This window comes from Pseudorca crassidens, chromosome 8 (assembly GCF_039906515.1).
Source record: "Pseudorca crassidens isolate mPseCra1 chromosome 8, mPseCra1.hap1, whole genome shotgun sequence".
In the NCBI taxonomy this organism is placed as follows: domain Eukaryota; kingdom Metazoa; phylum Chordata; class Mammalia; order Artiodactyla; family Delphinidae; genus Pseudorca; species Pseudorca crassidens.
Window position 1 is genome coordinate 32,320,118 of NC_090303.1, and position 17,334 is coordinate 32,337,451.

The 17,334-nt window shown below is 37.0% G+C and overlaps 1 protein-coding gene across 1 annotated transcript; it reads right to left on the minus strand.

The window, feature by feature from the left end:
• Window positions 1–252: 252 nt before the first annotated feature.
• On the minus strand, window positions 253–16,079 carry NUP42 (nucleoporin 42). Its single transcript, XM_067746160.1, has 7 exons — window positions 15,000–16,079; window positions 12,366–12,594; window positions 10,911–11,005; window positions 6,067–6,143; window positions 5,241–5,327; window positions 2,197–2,281; window positions 253–1,551 (listed from the first exon to the last, which is right to left on the minus strand). Exons 1-7 carry the CDS (start codon window positions 15,109–15,111, stop codon window positions 974–976), a joined length of 1,263 nt encoding a protein of 420 aa, XP_067602261.1. The 5' UTR covers window positions 15,112–16,079; the 3' UTR covers window positions 253–973.
• Window positions 16,080–17,334: the final 1,255 nt, after the last annotated feature.

Genomic DNA, 17,334 nt, shown 5'->3' on the forward strand with positions numbered 1-17,334 from the left:
AAGTATCATTAAACTTGCCAATAATGTTGCTGTTTATAGTTGAAAAAAGCTTCCTAGTCCTTTTTTAATTTTCCTGATTTTCTTTCAATTAAAAAAACAAAGTAATGCATGTACATGGTAAAATATTCAAACAGTTCAAAATGGTATATAAAGTATTTCTCCTAACTCAGACACCAATTCTTTTCCCAGAGGTAATCATTGTTAGCAAGTTTCTTAAATATTCTTCCAGAAATGTTTTATGCAACTACAAAGGATATTTATATACTATTTATTCACAGGAGATCATAATTTCTACTCCTCTTACAATCCATCCACTTGATGGGATAATGTGAGGAAAAAATAGAATTACATAAAAATTAGGCCAAGATAAAAATTAGCCCAGAATTGTTGAAGAAAACTCAAATGGTCCATGAGAGAGCCAAAACTGAGGAGGAAAAAATATGAGGGGAAAATGCTTCTTAGGTCTTAAAAAGTTTTCACCCTTTAAAAATTGTTATTTCTCTCTTTAAGAGAATCTTCTTTAACATGAAGTTTAAAGTCATGCTACTGATGTTTATTTGGTAAGTAGGCTAAACATTTAAGCATTTTTTCTCTGCTGGTTCTAGAAATTATCTCCTTCCTTTTAAAAAAAATGTTTAAATGTAAAATTTTAAATGGTAAGAGAGTAAAGTGATGTAGAATAAGAAAAGTACTTTATTCACTGCACCCTGACAGTTTTTTCAGTTCCATTCATAATTATAGCAAAAAAAAAAAAAAAAAAAATCCGTTGCTGAGTTTTTGTTGTTTTACTTAAATAGTTACACTCAAGAAAATGCTAAATATAAAAACTCCTATTATTGAAAGTTTATACTTCTTATAAATATATATGTATATATATAATATATATGTATGTGTATATATATATCTGCCCTTTCATATGAACCACTCAAAACAATTTTAAAAGCTGTTCTTTTCTGTATTTAAAATTACTCGTTTAAATATTTAGAAGTTCCACAGGAGGTGGCTTTAATGGAATTTTTCCCAGAGTAAATTTCTTGGATTGAAATTGTTCCTGTTCTTCTGCTGTTAGTTGATCCCTGGGTGTGAATAATACATTATCTGTTGTGGTGCTGCCATTTGAGAATGAGAGAGAGGTGGATATGCTGCTGTTTCCAAAGGTGTCACTGGATGACTTGGAAAAAGCAGTGTGAGACTGTGAGCCTGGACTACCAAAACCAGCTGAAGAACTGCTGCTTCCAAAGGCTGGGGCCTCTGGAGCTCCAACAGGTCCTGCTGCCGTAGAAGCTGGAAATCCTGAAAATCCGGATGATCCAAAACCAGAAGCTGCAGGGCTTTTAAATGAAAATGAAGCAGCAGATGTGATCTGGGGTTTCCCAAGTCCAAAAGCTGGAGTAGAAGCAGTGATGGCAGAACTGGCGGAGGGTACAGCTCCAAATGCTGGAGTACTCCCAAACACAGAAGGGCTTCCAGAAGGCGCAGTAGCAAATCCAGAGCTTGGTTTAAAACTAAAATTCTGAGCACTAATGCTGTTGTTGTTATTCACTGGAAAACCTACAAAAACCAGAAAAAGAAAAAAAGAAGCTATTAATCAGAAAATGTAGCTATATTACTACTCCCCACCCGCCCTTTTTTTTCTTATTTCTGCCATATTTAGATGATAATTAACTTATTGGAAGGAAGAAGAGAAAAGTAAAAATGAGAAACTAGGACAAACCCACTAAACCCTGTTGTCCTGTCTTTCTGCTACATTGATCTCATTTGCACCATAATTTACACTCAAGGAGGCAGCTCTTGAGAAACCTCAGGGATTAGGGAGTAAACCTTCACTTCACCTGTCCCCTCATCTCATCGGAACTGTCATTTGAGGACAATACTATGCTGTTATATACAGGGACAACAAAGTCCTCAAAGGTGCTGCTACCCTAACTATGTATTACTATGGAAGTCTTGAAAAACCATTCCTAAAATATACTTCTAAAGCCTGAGCCATAGGGTCTTTCAAAGACCATGCCCATTCTGAATCCCATTTCGCAAATGCTTGATGAGCCAAATTCTTTGAAGCTCTATTATGGAAGGTGGTAGAGTTTGCAAGAGTGACTTAAAATGGCACTAAACAAAACTTCAGGCTTTATATTTGAAACCTATAAAATCCTATTTTTTTGAATCAGTGAAGTCCTTCATTACTTTGTCACTTACCTGGTGACCCAAACGTTACTGATGGCCTACTGCCAAATCCAAATGCAGGTGCTGCTTGATTTACTCCACCCTTTATATCAGAGAGCTATTAAAAAAAAGGTAGGCAAGTGAGTAATTCTCAAGTACCTTTTCTATACACTTTATAGCCAAATTCAATTTTTAAAATGTGCACTTAAAAACGTCTTCATTTTGTTTAATATAGAAAAATGCCTACAAGTGAATGTTCATAGAAAAAAATGGGCCAACCTCAATGAGTTCGAAGTGATTGTGCGGCTGATGAATTATGAATGATTTTAATTTTACTTATGCTTTTAAAACACTTTCTAAATTTCTTCAATGAACACATATTAAAATCAGGAAAATACTTTTTAATTCTAGATTTTAGTTTCTACTGGTTGATCTGCATTTATCAAAAAACCTAGATATTAGGTAAAGGACCTTTAGAGGCTACTCAGTCTACTTACTCAAATGCTTGAACTGAAGTTAATTCGCAATTACATTATTAAAAGCTTACCACTAAAATCTATTAATCTATTCCCTGAAAATATTTTATGCTCTTGCTATTTTCTGCTCTAGAAATGTCTTTCGTCTCTGCTTACTAAAATCTTAATCTCCTTTTCAAGGAACTGTTCACTTAATCCTTACCTCTAAGAAGTCTTCCCTCATCAACCTAAGCACATAAGATTTCTCTCATTTTAAAACCCTATTGGCATTTTTTCTTTAAAAACAAAATCAACTTTACTGAGGTACAGTTTACATAAAATAAAATGCGTCCATTAAAACAATCTATCTATATCTTGATGAGTTTTGACAAACTTATAACCACAACTACAATCAAGATTTAGAATATTTCCATCACCCATAAAAGTTCCCTTGTGTTCCTTTCCAGTCAACACTCTCCCAAGCTCTGGCCCCAGGGAACCATTCACCTACTTTCTATTACTAGAGATGAGGTTTGTCTTTTCTAGAGTGTCATATAAATGGAATCATATAGTATGTACTTTTTCTTTTTTTCGTCTAGCTTCTCTCCCTCAGTCATTAACAGGTATGTGGATAAACAAATTATATCCATATAATAGATTAAAGGAATAAAGAATAAACCACTTGGCAGGGACTTCCCTGGTGGTCCAGTGGTTAAGAATCGCCTTCCAATGCAGGGGACGTGGGTTTGATCCCTGGTTGGGGAACTAAGATCCCACATGCCGCGAGGCAGCTAACCCTGCATGCCGCAACTACTGAGCACGCGGGCAACAACTAGAGAGAAGCCTGCGCCTTGCAATGAGGAGCCTGCGCAATGATGAGCCTGGGTGCCGTAGTGGAGGATCCCGCATGCCGCGATGAAGATCCCGCTAACCGCAACTAAGACCCGACACAGCCAAAAATAAAATAAATAAATAAATATTTTAAAAAAACCAATCACTTGGCATGAAGAATTGACACGTGGTAAGCCAGTTGTAGGTGGGCTGTCCAAGATTCTCACCTACAGAAGGGCCCCTAGGAAGGTGGCAAAGGACATGGAACTTCCAACCTTAAAGGAAGCTCTGTAGTTCTCTGGACTCAGTTATCCCTTCTACATCAGCAATGGTGATGGCGGGCCATCTCTCATCTAGAGAAAAAATACTTCCGAGGAATCCTACTGAATTCAAATGGCATTACAACAACTGAAAGGTAGAAGAAATTAGCTTGCACAAGAGTCTAGTCATTTGCGGGGGGTGTGAGGAATTGGGACATTGGGGTTGACACATATACACTATTGACACCATGCATAAAATAGACAACTAATGAGAACATACTGTATAGCACAGAAAACTCTACTTAATGCACTGTGGTGACCTAAATGGTAAGGAAATCCAAAAAAGAGGGGATAGATGTATATGTACAGCTGATTCATTTTGCTGTACAGTAGAAACTAACATAACATTGTAAAGCAACTATACTCCAATAAAAATTAATTAAAAATAAAATGCAATGCCCCCCCAAAAAAGAGTCTAGTCATTTAGAAGCACATATTTAAAAAAAGAGTAGGGGGACTTCTCTGGTGGTGCAGTGGCTGAGAATCCGCCTGCCAATGCAGGGGACATGGGTTCGACCGCTGGTCCGGGAAGATCCCACATGCCGCAGAGCAACTAAGCCTGTGTGCCACAACTACTAAGCCTGCGCTCTAGAGCCCGTGAGCCACAACTACTGAGCCCGCGCGCCACAACTACTAAAGCCCATGTGCCTAGAGCCCGTGCTCCACAACAAGAGAAGCCACCGCAATGAGACGTCCGTGCACTGCAACGAAGAGTAGCCCCCTCTCGCCACAACTAGAGAAAGCCCACACGCAGCAAAGAAGACCCAACACAACCAAAAATAAATAAATAAATTTAAAAAAAAAAAAAGAAAGGAGTCGGGACTTTCAAACAGTCATTCACTAACTTTAGACAGCTACTACTCTCATAGCCTTTTTCAGAAAGTACAAAGAAAAACCACCTCGTAGACTGGAAATATCAAATTCTAAATGTAAATATCTTATTTAAAAATAATATTCTTAAGAACTTCTTATGGGGGTAGCAAAATAAACTATTGACAGAGATAATGAATATGCTACAGTAGGATCATGTATCTTTGGGGACAAGTGGGCATGTATCTCCTAAAGGCATTTCTGTATAAGACAAGGAACATATGGTCCTTCAGTCACAAAAGTATACATTAGTCTAAATATGCATTCATATTTTTCAAAGCAATTTCTTTTTAAATGCTGATAACCTGGCATACTTGAATTTATGTAATATTTTCCAATGTTTAAAACTAGTACCACCAAAGTTAAACACCTTATCCTAAAAATAGTTTTAGAAAAGCATAATTATCTGTGCTTTTCTGACTAAGGAACAGAGACAAAACAATTCCAGGACCGTGACTCTAAATGATAATAAAGTTCTTGAGAATGTGTGTATCACAATTCTTGACAGAGAATTTTAGCTTTGCTTTCCAAATCCAAAGTGAAATTCTGCAAAAAAGCAATAGATAAGACGTTTCCCTGTAGAAAATTCTCCAATACTCACCAAAGCTATTGTAGTTGATGTATTTAGACTTTTCAGTTCATTTACCCGGTTCCTCCACTGATTTATTAACTGTTGGATGGAATGTAGCTGGAGAGAAGACAGAAAAATGATGAGTCAATATTGAGTGTTTAAGATAATCTCTCCAACAACTTCATGTTTGTATTTCCAAAGTCACAATAAATTTATAAAACATTTTTACAACACATAACTTGTAAAATTTGCATTGACCTACCCCTACTTGCTAAAGATACTCCAGCTGTAGACCCCCTTCCCTGTTCTCCAACTCCTTGTATCACCTAGTTAAAATCACAAGTACCTGGCAGTACAGAGACAAACATGTGCACTAGTTGAAACACATGATATTGACTGTAGACAATAGAAAAATACATGATTTATGTCATTTCCTTTAGGCACTGAACTTATTCAAGCCCAGCTTTTCAATTTTTTGATATTTGATATATGAGAATGTTAATCTATATACAACACTGCATTTTATTTAAGTTTGTTTTTCTAGCATTCATTGTGGTGTCTGCACCTAAGACATACTCCATAGATGTTTGCCAAATAATGAAAGGTATGATTTCTGGGACTGATTGCTGGATAACCCGTAATAAAAATAATGACATTCCTAGTTACTACAGTCAAAGTATATTATCACCATTTTAGATAACCAACCAATTTCAAAGAAATTCTAAATTTTAATTTAGAATATAAAAATAGCCTTGTTCTGAAAAAAAATTATAGACCTCATCCACTTTGCCAACACAGAAGCAAGCCACTACAGAGAAGACAATCGGTTAGGTAGATGAATAGGAAACAAACTTACATAACTCTGTAAGTTATTGCTGGTTAAGAAGTTATGGTATTCAAGTCTCAACTCCTCTGGTGAAATATCTGTAAAACCTGAAGTGAGGAATCAATTGGAATCTTTAAATACCAATACTTTTGATAGTAGAGTAAAATAAGAGGTACTAGACAGGAAAATATGCTAATCTTGATCATTAGAAAAATTTCATAATCATAAGGAAAAAATTCAAAGCCTATACTCTATTTAATAAAGTATAAAATTAGAATAAAATATAGTTGTTATCTGATCTTTGAAGGGGAAAAATTTTCTAAAGATAAATGGAGTGGAAGGAATAATAAACAAAAGAAACAAGAAAGAATTGACTACATATACATTCATACTTCTAAAAAAAATATTCTGTAAGTCAGAAACTACAATAGCAAAATTGAAAGGCAAACAGTAAACTGGGAAAACCATAATTGCAACATATATGACAGGATAAGAGCTAACATCAATGTATAAATAGCTATTACAAATCAGTAAGAAAAATAAGTTAGTATGGGCAAAGATAATGAATGGGCAATTCACAAAACAATTCAAATAGCCAGTAAATAAATGAAATTAAAAAGTTCACGCAAAAAAAAAAAGTTCAATTTAAAAATACAACTTAAATAGAGATACAATGCTTTATTTATCAGACTGACAAAAATTAATAATGAATAATTGTTATTAAGGATGTGGTGAAATGGACATTCTCCTAAGTTGCCATTATGGAAATCAAAAAGGTAAACTTTTCTGGGAAGAAAATTGTCAATAAATGTCAAATGCCTTAAAAATGCTCATACCTTTTGATCTTAGAATTTCTAGGATTTAACCTCAGGAAATAATTAAATGTATAAACAAAGGGTGTTACATAAAAAGATGTTCATTCTAGTATTTTTAGTAATGGAGACACTGAAAACAAAGCCGAATACAACACTAGGTTATGATTCCTAATTATACATATAAATAAGAAATATGTGTGCACATGTTTTGAAAGAAATACACTAAAATGTTACAGTTGTTATCTCTGAGATTAGTTGATCTTTATTCACATATTTCTGTATTTTCCAAGTTTTCTATGGCAACAGCTGTAACTTTCATAATTAGGAAAACTTTTTAAGAAAGGGAGAAGAAGTTCAGGATATTTTTCTACAGAGAATTATTTATAACCAGACACCATTAACTCCAAAGACCCTTACCTCAGAATAAAGAAAAGACTAAACATTCAAATCAGAATCCTGGAGCTCTCTAACAACTTGTCTTTACCACCTTTATTAACTGCTCAGGCCACAAAACCTAGAATCACTTTGCATTTCTCTCTTTCCCCATATCTAATTAATAAGCCTCTTGCCAGTACTAGCTCCAAAACAGAACACGAATTTTGACCTATTTTGTCTCCACTGCTAGTAACTCTCGGTCATCAGCAGTTGTCTCCTAACTCATTGCCCTGCCGCTATTTTGCCCCCCAACATACCATTTCTTTTCATACAACAGTCTAAGTGAGCTTTTTAAAAATTAATTAATTAATTAATTTTAATTATTTATTTTTTGCTGCATTGAGTCTTTGTTGCTTGTGCGCGGGCTTTCTCAAGTTGCAGTGAGCAGGGGTTGCTCTTTGCTGCTGTGCGCAGGCTTCTCAGTGTGGTGGCTTCTCTTGTTGCGGAGCACAGGCTCTAGGTGCACGGGCTTCATTAGCTGTGGCACGTGGGCTCAGCAGTTGTGGCTCGCGGGCTCTAGAGCGCTGGCTCAGTAGTTGTGGCACATGGGCTTAGTTGCTCCGCGGCATGTGGGATCCTCCCGGACCAGGGCTCAAACCCATGTCCCCTGCGTTGGCAGGCGGAGTCTTAACCACTGTGCCACCAGGGAAGTCCCTAAGTGAGCTTTTTCTAATCAGATCATATCCCTCCTCCTGCTCAAAGCTCTTTCTGGCTTCCTAGTGCAATTAGGCCCAACATAATCTGGCCCCTGGCTGCCTCTCTCTGGCCTTATGTCATATTACTCTTTCTCTTATTTACTCTCCTCTGGCAAATTCAGGCCTTGCTAGACGAAATACATGGCAACCTTGTTTCCACAAGGGCCTCTGCACTAGCTATTGTACTGTAAGCAACATTTTCCCCCAAATCTTCCCATAAGTGACATCTTCTCTTCATTCAGGACTCAGCTCCAATACTGCTTCCTAAGAATAGATAACCACTCTCTGTGAAGAAACATTATCCCTCTGGCTACTTTCTCCTCCTTCCATCTGTTACTCATCTGAACCATGAAGACAGAAAATGATTTGAGTGACTATTTCCTCAATTCTTTCAAGGGTGGTACAAATGTAGTATCATTCTAGCTGCACAGGAAAAATTAATTCATTATAATGGATGCCTACAGACAGTGATTCTCCAACTTTCTGGTTTCAGGACCCATTCACATTCTTAAAAATAAATAAGGATGGCAGACCTTTTGCTTACATGGGTTACATAAATCAATATTTACCATATCTGAAATGAAAACTGAAAAATTGTACAAAATATTAATTCACTTAAAAATAAGAAATATATCAACATAAATGAAAAAACTATTTTCCAAAACAAAAAATAAAAATTTAGTGACATTGTCTTATGTTTGTAAATCTCTTTAATGTATGGCTTCATAGAAGACTGTTGGATTATTATATCTGCTTCTGCTGTTCAATCTGCTTCAACCTGTTTCAGTATATTGCCTGGTTCAAGTATATGAAGAAAAACTGTTCTCACACAGATGTGTAGCTGGAAAAGGATGACTTTAATGGCCTTTTCAGATAATTGTGGATATCCTTCTTGATACTATACCAAAACTTGACAGACAGTAGTTTCTTAAAGGTTAGCTATAATGTGGACTCAAATCATATTAATGAAATCATATTAATAAACCAACACTATTAATTGTTTTATCTTGCACTTAGAAAGGATTTTTCAAACATGCATAATTTTGTAACGTCACACATTGGTCATCTGGAAAATATTGGTTCACTGAGTTATCCAGAACCTCCAAATGTTGGCACATGTCATCTTACAATATCAAAAAATTTGTTAATGTTACTTTGTGTGTGCTTCCCATTTTGTCACATAGAATATTTAAAAGGTGTACACTTAAGGGTCAATATTTAATAAACTTAATAATTTTTACCTCTTCATCAAGGACATTCTTAAGTGAAAATGGCATTAAAATTTTTTTTATTGACTATTATAATCTGCTAGTACAGTTTGTTGCCCGTGCCTCATCAAAGCTTTTGTACGAACAGTGCAAACGTCAACACCGTGAAAATGGCAATTAATGTCTTAGTATTATTATGAAAATATTTCTAAACTTGTACAGCCCCTAAAAGGATTTTAGCAATAGGGTTGCCAGATTTAGGCAAAAAAAAGAGGATGCTCAGTTAAATTTGAATATTTGACAAACAACAAATACTTTAAAAGTACAAGTATGTCCCGGGAATTCCCTGGTGATCCAGTGGTTAGGACTTGGCGCTTTCACTGCCGTGGGCCCGGGTTCAATCCCTGGTCTGGGAGCTAAGATCCCACAAGCTGCACGGCGCAGCCAAAAAAAAAGTATAAGTATGTTCTAAATACTATATGGGATATTCATATACTAAAAATACTGTTTATCTGAAATTTAAATTTAACTGGATGTCCCATATTTTATCTTACAACCCTGCTTATGGATCTACATTTCACACTGAGAACCACTGCTCTAGGGCATTAGGCATTATGTTCAATTCTGAACTTTTTAAAAAAGGCTTAACACTTATTTTCTTTACAGAAAAATCACTATCTAAAATTATCTTATTTATTTGTATTACTTATTGCCTCCATCCCTCAAGAACATAAACTTCATAAGGGATGGATCCTATCTATCTTACTCATTGCTATATCTCTAGCACCTAGAATGAGGCCTGGCACAAAAGAAATTCAATAAGTATTTGTTGAATGATTAAGTAAATAAACAACTAAGGAGTGGTGTGACACACATGCTCACAGAGAATGAGCAGATAGAGCAGAGACAGACAGAAATCCCAGAGTTCTGAGAGACTGAAAGGGCTCTCATCTTCTAGGCACTTGCTGTTCAACTTAATAGGGCCCAGGACCACCCAGAGGAGGCTTATAAAACTGTGGTGGTCTAACGCAAGAGGGAGGGGATATGGGGATATATGTATGCATACAGCTGATTCACTTTGTTATACAGCAGAAACTAACACACCATTGTAAAGCAATTATACTCCAATAAAGATGTCAAAAAAACAAAACAAAAACAACTGTGGTGGTCTAGCTTTCAGCCCAAAAAGGGCGATGGACAAAAGAAAATGGGAAGGAAAGGAGTATTCTAAAGAAATGCTATCTCTGTAGCCCAGCTAAGGCTCCTTACCTTCAAATATTACCCCCAGAATAGATCTCAACATGCTTTATGAAAAATAACTATCCTTAGAAAAAAAGATAGGGGAGAAAGAGAACAGAATCAGGCAGCCAAAGCCTTGGCATAACAGGACTCTTCTATTCACTGCAGGCAGCTAAAGGGTTCTGAAGTTGTATCGACAGGAAACCAAGGAAGCAGAGCCTCTTCTTGGGCTTACAGAATTGGAAAGGTGGTGGTTCCTGATTCTACTAATTTTCCCAAGGGATCTATATATCTTGAACTATATCTTCCAACCTCAATCTCTGAATTATGAAGTTCTGCTAGAATACTCGGATACTTTAAACAATGTCCAAACTCTCCTAACTGTAGCTAAGTTTGTGGTCGATTTCTTTATTTGACATAGTCTTGGTTTTAGAAAATAATAGTTGTAAAACACATTTTAAAAACACATAATTTCTAGTTACCTGAAATATTAGGTTTCTTTTTCACTGGTGAATAAACAGAAAACATCCACTGCCCTGATGATTCCCAAACCTCCATATCTTTTACAATTCCTTCCCTGAAAAAAAAAAAAGGGCGAAAGATCTTTTTCTACTGATTGTTAAAATTTACCATTTATAATTTTCAATGATTGAAATTTTAAATTGTACTAAATATATAATTTTAGATTTTTCCGTTATATTTTCTGAGGAGTGTTCTTTAAAGCAGAAGCTTATAGAAATATGAGCTACATTTCATGATTATAAATAATATCAAAGAAGTTCATAATTTTGGTTTTCCAATACACTGAACCATTAACTGATACATTTACTGAGAACTCAACTATCATACCATACATATCTTAAAGAACTGAAATATAATAAAATACACAATACTAAGTTTAATCTTTCTTTGTTCATTATTAACATCAATGATCATTTAACTGGGAAAGAAAGAACCAGTAAGTAATAAAGAACCATAAAATATTTAAGTGGTTAGGATTTCAGAGATCATTTTGTCTAATTCTCACATTTTGCAAAAAGGGAACAGACCCACGTCCGTGGTTAACTTGTTGGCAAAGTCATGGATATATCTGGGTCTAAATTAAATATTTTCCCCTTATCCAGAATAGCAGAATTAATCAAATAAGAATAACTGATAATAAAATAATAATAAAATTTAGGATTTTTATGATGGCAACATCAAATATAGGAAGGAGGGTTTCTTTTTCCTTTTTTAATTTGGTTTTTTACTTTATTTATTTATTTTAATTTATTATATATGGTACATGGTTCAAAATGTTTACAACTAGTCTAATTTAGTTATGGGATGTAAAAGACTAATGAGTATATTTAAGTTCTGTCCTAATTGCTGGGGGCTTGACGGAACAGTTATACACAGCCAGGCACTGTTTTGGCACCAATCATAAATTCTACTATGAATGTTCTCAATAAATGGTAAGAAATCTACTCCACAATAATGAAGGAAATCAAATGAAATGTTTACATGGGCTTACTGAAGTAAAAGTTTTAGAAAGAAGAATACGAGATGCTATAAGTGACCTCCAAGATCACAAGTTGCTTTAAATCACCTCATACTTTGTAAAGAACTCGTAATTTAATATAAGCAGGACTACATTAGAAAGATATTCACAGTACGGTGTTATCAATAGAAAAGTGGAAAAAGCATAATTATCCCCAAGAACTCATTGTATCGATAAAGAAGAATGACATTTTTAAGTGAAATAAAGTCTAGTATGATACCTGCAAAATAGTAGTTATCTCTGATCATGGATTTTTTCCTGCTTTTTGCTTATTCTGATTTTTTAATAATTTAATAAAGTAATAATAACATTACCTCTTTTTTAAGGAAAGTACTGTAGGTACTTTTGAAAAAAAATAAGCAAATGGGAAGGAATTTTTCTGAAGGCTTTCACTTACAGAAGTTTCTTATCATCTTTCTGCCCATCAGAGCTAGGTGAAGCAAATGGGTTCTGAGACCATCCAAACCCCCTGTTCCTGCTAGCTGACGCTCCAGAATCAAAAGGAGCAAAAGATGGCTTTTCTTGATCTTTGCTGCCCCCCCATGGTGTGGATTTGGAGAAACTGGATGGCTGGATAACACTAGAATATCTCTGGCTGGTGGTATTCCATCCTCGTCTGTTACTACCTGAAATAAACAACAAAATAAACAATTTTACTAGCAACTCATTTTTAAAATCTCTTAAAATTTCATTGTAGTTTGTTTTATTATATGTGCAGACATTATGTAAAGATTCAACAAGCACTACATTTCCACTCATTTTTTTTTGCGCTACGCGGGCCTCTCACTGCTGCGGCCTCTCCCATTGTGGAGCACAGGCTCTGGACGCGCAGGCTCAGCGGCCATGGCTCACGGGCCCAGCCGCTCGGCGGCATGTGGGATCTTCCCGGATCGGGGCACGAATCCGTGTCCCCTGCATCGGCAGGCGGATTCTCAACCACTGCGCCACCAGGGAAGCCCTCCACTCATTTTAAATTACAAAACTTTTCACTTTCAATTTATATAGGTAAGTGTAGTATCAACAAATCACATAATGGTCTAAGTTAACAAGATTGAGAAGATTGTAAATCCACAGAAAAATAATGATATATTACTAAATTCAGCTGACCTAAGTTTATTAGGTAAACAACTGTTCGATAATGGAGTGGATAGAAGGCATGTACCGAAATCATAAGCTCCTTCATGATAAAAAGATGTGTCTGTATCATTCTTTGCTCCCCAACTGGGCCCTATATATTAGTAAAATCTGAAAAACAGACAATGTATTGAGAAGTGTATTGAATATAAAAGATTAAGAGTCTACCTTCTGTCCTTGAATAGATGGGTAAATCTATTTGACTCAGTATTCTCTCTGAGAAAACAACACCAACCCACCTACCTTCCACAGGGAGATTATAGAGGTAATTTACATATGAATAAAGTGTACTGAGTTCCTCTATTATGAGCAGATTTCTAGTATTCTATAATTATCAAAATGAGCCAACATTTTTATCCTCTCTGTCTCTATATTTTACAAAATTTTTTCACTTCTACTGTCTCAATTATTCATCACTTCTTAGTTGGGGTCAAGATAATTCACCTTGTTTCTGACTGAATTAGGAGATATGCCATTAAATATGTATATTAAAAACTCGAGCGATGGGAGATACACTCCTTTATGAAAATTCACCTCCCAATTCTAAAACTGCTTAACGAAACCTAAGAGGAAAGGGGGCAGATTGCTAGACCAGATCCCTCAAGTATGGGTTAATGATATTTTATTTTCCTAGAGTTTCAAATCCTTTGCGGGGACGACACAACTGAAGAAATTCATTCCATCTTTTGTATACAGCTTTTGGTCTTCATACTTACTAATTCCATAAGCATTTATTTGTTTCTGGGCATTAAATACACTGTTTACTTGACTAGTTTTATCTCCACTTTTAAAATCCATTAACATTTATCCATTCAACATTTATTCTCTAATTACTGCATTTAGAGTGAGTCTCAACAGAATGTCATATTACGTTTTGTTGTTCCTGGAAATACTCGCACATTTATCAGATCCTGAGTCTTAATTTTTGGTTTGGAATATTTCACTAGACCAATTTGTGGGTGATGCAAAAAGACTGCCCCCAAGAAGAGGAATCAGACGTGAAACCACAATGTAACACAAGGTTTAAGGGTCAGATGAATAGCCCTAAAGGAGGAAAGAGAAGGGAGAGGTGGTCAGCATCTTGTGGTAACTTTAAGGACTAAGTTTCAGTCCTAAGGAAACCTAACGATTCATCTGACCTCTAAAACCTTGCATTGTACTATGGTTTCATTTCGGACCCCTCCTCTCCTTGAAGACAGTCAATCCTTCTGCATCATCCACAATTGGTTTAGTGAAATATTCCAAAAGCTTCGACAATGACTTAGGCCAGGAAGCAGGTCAACGTAGTCCTGCATCCCCTTCCCTCATAGCCCAGAGTTCTTAACTGAGCATCCCACTCTCGATTTTACCCCAAATTTTATGAGCATGTGCATTTATCTGAGATTAATGGCTCTGTAGCTTTTATTAGATCTTCAGAGGAGTTTCCCAAAGTTAAGAATCCTGACTTTGACCCCAGTTGCTAGCCTCTCCCTAGAAAAAACGTTTAGAAAAAGTTATATTCAAGGCATCAAGGGGCAAAAGCAAGTACGCAAAAAGGTAGTAAAGTAGTAAAGAAAGGAGGCGTCTGGGTAGACCTATGCCAATTCTGCGAACCACTGCCGCCCAAAGACAAGCTTAAGTTCTGACACGTATTCCTGTTTTTCATTAGTAAACAGGACCAAGCCCATGCCTCCAACCGCTCAACAAAAGCCAACCGAGCTCCTAATAAATGAATAAAAAAGCCGGTGGGCGGGGCGGGCGAGGGGACGACGCGGGCACGTCCGCGTCACCTGACTGGTGCGCCTCGGCGCTGTGCCCAACGGCTGGGCCCACGAGGGACGGCCGTTCCTCGCCGGCTCGGCCCCACGCCAGGCCTTCCCCAGCTCGGCTAGGGGCGAAGGATGGAGGAGAACGTCACCTGAGAACTGCTGCTGCCGTCCTTCGCCCGCACCCCCGGCGCCGGGATGTTCGTTCCAGCACCGATTTCCGAAGCGACACCGGCCTTGAAGGAAGAACTGACAAATGGTCATGGCGACTGCATCGCGGACGGAACTGTTTTCAGTCGACACCCTCAGCTAGCAGAGCCCAAAACAGCCGGAGGTCGCGGCTCCGCTACTGTGACGTCATCTTCTCGCGCCTGGGAAAGGCCCTTTATCTCTTGTCCCGTCCCCACTGCGAAGAGAGGCGTGATTTTACCCAATAGGATTTGAGAAAAGTGGGACCGCCCCCCACGCACTGAGCGTGGCCTGGGAAGGCAGGATGATTGAAAGGTTACGTGGAGAAAGGCGTCGAAGACCGTGGTGCAGCATCTCGTTCATCAGGGGAGGCTTGAGGTCCAAAATGAGAGGAAAGAAAGTTGGTCGGGCAAACCCATAACTTCAGCAAGGCCCTGAGAGGAGGATCAGCTGTGGTTTGAGAGGCCGAGTCGTATTTTTCATTTGTAACTGCTGAGAAAGTAAAAATCTGCCCAGCCATTCATCAGGATGGGTAACAGTATAAGATAAAGCCAGTTGTAACGTTTACAGGAAAGTTTCTTTTAAGGACAAACTGCAACTAAAAAGTATCATAACAACCCGCGTCTTTGGATACATTCTTACACGGAGAAACCTTGTTCTTTAAAGTCCATGTAAACGTTGCTATTTGAAATTTTATCAGTAAGAATGAAACATTCCACTTTTGCCCGGAGGATCTAAGACACTTTGACACAGAGAAGCAGCTTCTATTTCTAATCAGGTGCAGTGCTGCAGACAAAGGGTTCCTGAAAAGAATATTACTTATTCTCTTAACTTTGTGGTTTCCAAGGGAACATGATCCTACACCCACTTCTCACTCCAGATGTGATGTTGATGCCTCTTCACACCGCTCTGCTTTGCTTTGAGGCTATCAAAACTGTTTCATTTAGATTTTATCTTAACTCCACCTTTCCCACAAATCCTACATCTACCTTTTCCATTGTGTGGTGAGACACCCTACAGTTCCTCTACTGTGCAGTCTCCTTGGTTACAATGCGTCAATAAATCTGACTTTGTTGGCTTACAGGTTCGTCCCCGGTGGTTTAAGATGACTAGCCATTGTTCTTGCTCATATACTTTGTTTGGATTTTGATGACAGCAGAATCTACAGGAGCACTGGGAATAACTGGTGCAACCTAGTTTATTATTTTTTTCAATCAGTTTAATTCATTTGTTTTGAAAAAAATTTATGGAGTTACATGTATATATAGTACAAAGATCTTTTTCCTGAACCATTTGAGACTATATTGCAGACCTCATGCCCCAACACCCAATTATTTATTGTATTTCCTACAGACAAGGACATTCTACTTAACCACAATATAATCACCAAAATCAGGACATTAATATTGCTGCATACTACTATCTAATCCTTAGATTCTATTCATATTTTGCCTAACGTCCGAGTAATGTCCTTTAAAGGACAAGGATGCAGTTCAGAATCATTGTTGCCTTACTCATATTTCTTCAGGCTTCATTCTGGAACATTTTCTCAGTCTCTCCTTGACTTTCATGACCTTGACACAAACATTACAGCTAGTTATTTTGTAGAATTTCCTTAATGCAGACTTAATCTGTTTTCTAGTAATTAGATTTAGATTATGCATCTTTGGCATCCATGGTTTTCACAATGTACCTGTCAAGTTGTGCACAATTTCTGTTTGTCACATTGTCACGTTCACTTTGATCACTTCAGGTGTTGTCTGGCAAGCTGCTCCACTGTAAAATTACTCTTTTCCTCTTTGTTAGTAATAAGGATTTTGTAGGGAGAGACTGTGAAAGTATATAAAAACCTCATTCCTCACCAAACTTTTAGTTCACTCATTTATTTATTCCTATCAGTATGACTTATGGTTTCCAATTTTATTCATTGGGTTATAATTTGTTACTATAATTTATTGTGATGCTCAAATCATTTCCAGTTGACACATCCCATGATTCTTTGAGCACTTCACTTCCTGGCCTAAAATACGCTCCAGGGTCATCTGACACTTTCCCTGCTTCAGTCCTGGAATCAGCCTGTTCTCCAAGGAGCCCTGGGTCTTTTTTGGTGGCACTTAGAAGCCAAGATCTGAGCTCTAAATTTGCTCATTGCTATTGTGGTATCTTTGTTCCCAAATCCTTTCATGGGCATTGCTAGAGAATACATACTATAGACAGACACATTTACATTAATACATATTCCTATATCTATATGTCTATTAAAAACTATGACTGCACACTGATAACCTCCAATTTCAA

What these genes read in the sequence shown, in the direction of transcription:
- NUP42 (XM_067746160.1), bottom strand. Translation starts at nt 15,111, where the DNA reads ATGACCATTTGTCAGTTCTTCCTTCAAGGCCGGTGTCGCTTCGGAAAT. An exon ending in AAAGAAACCTAATATTTCAG is followed by an intron (nt 6,144 to 10,910) that starts GTAACTAGAAAT and finishes TCCTCACTTCAG; the next exon opens with GTTTTACAGATATTTCACCA. An exon ending in CATCAACTACAATAGCTTTG is followed by an intron (nt 2,282 to 5,240) that starts GTGAGTATTGGA and finishes TTTTTTTAATAG; the next exon opens with CTCTCTGATATAAAGGGTGG.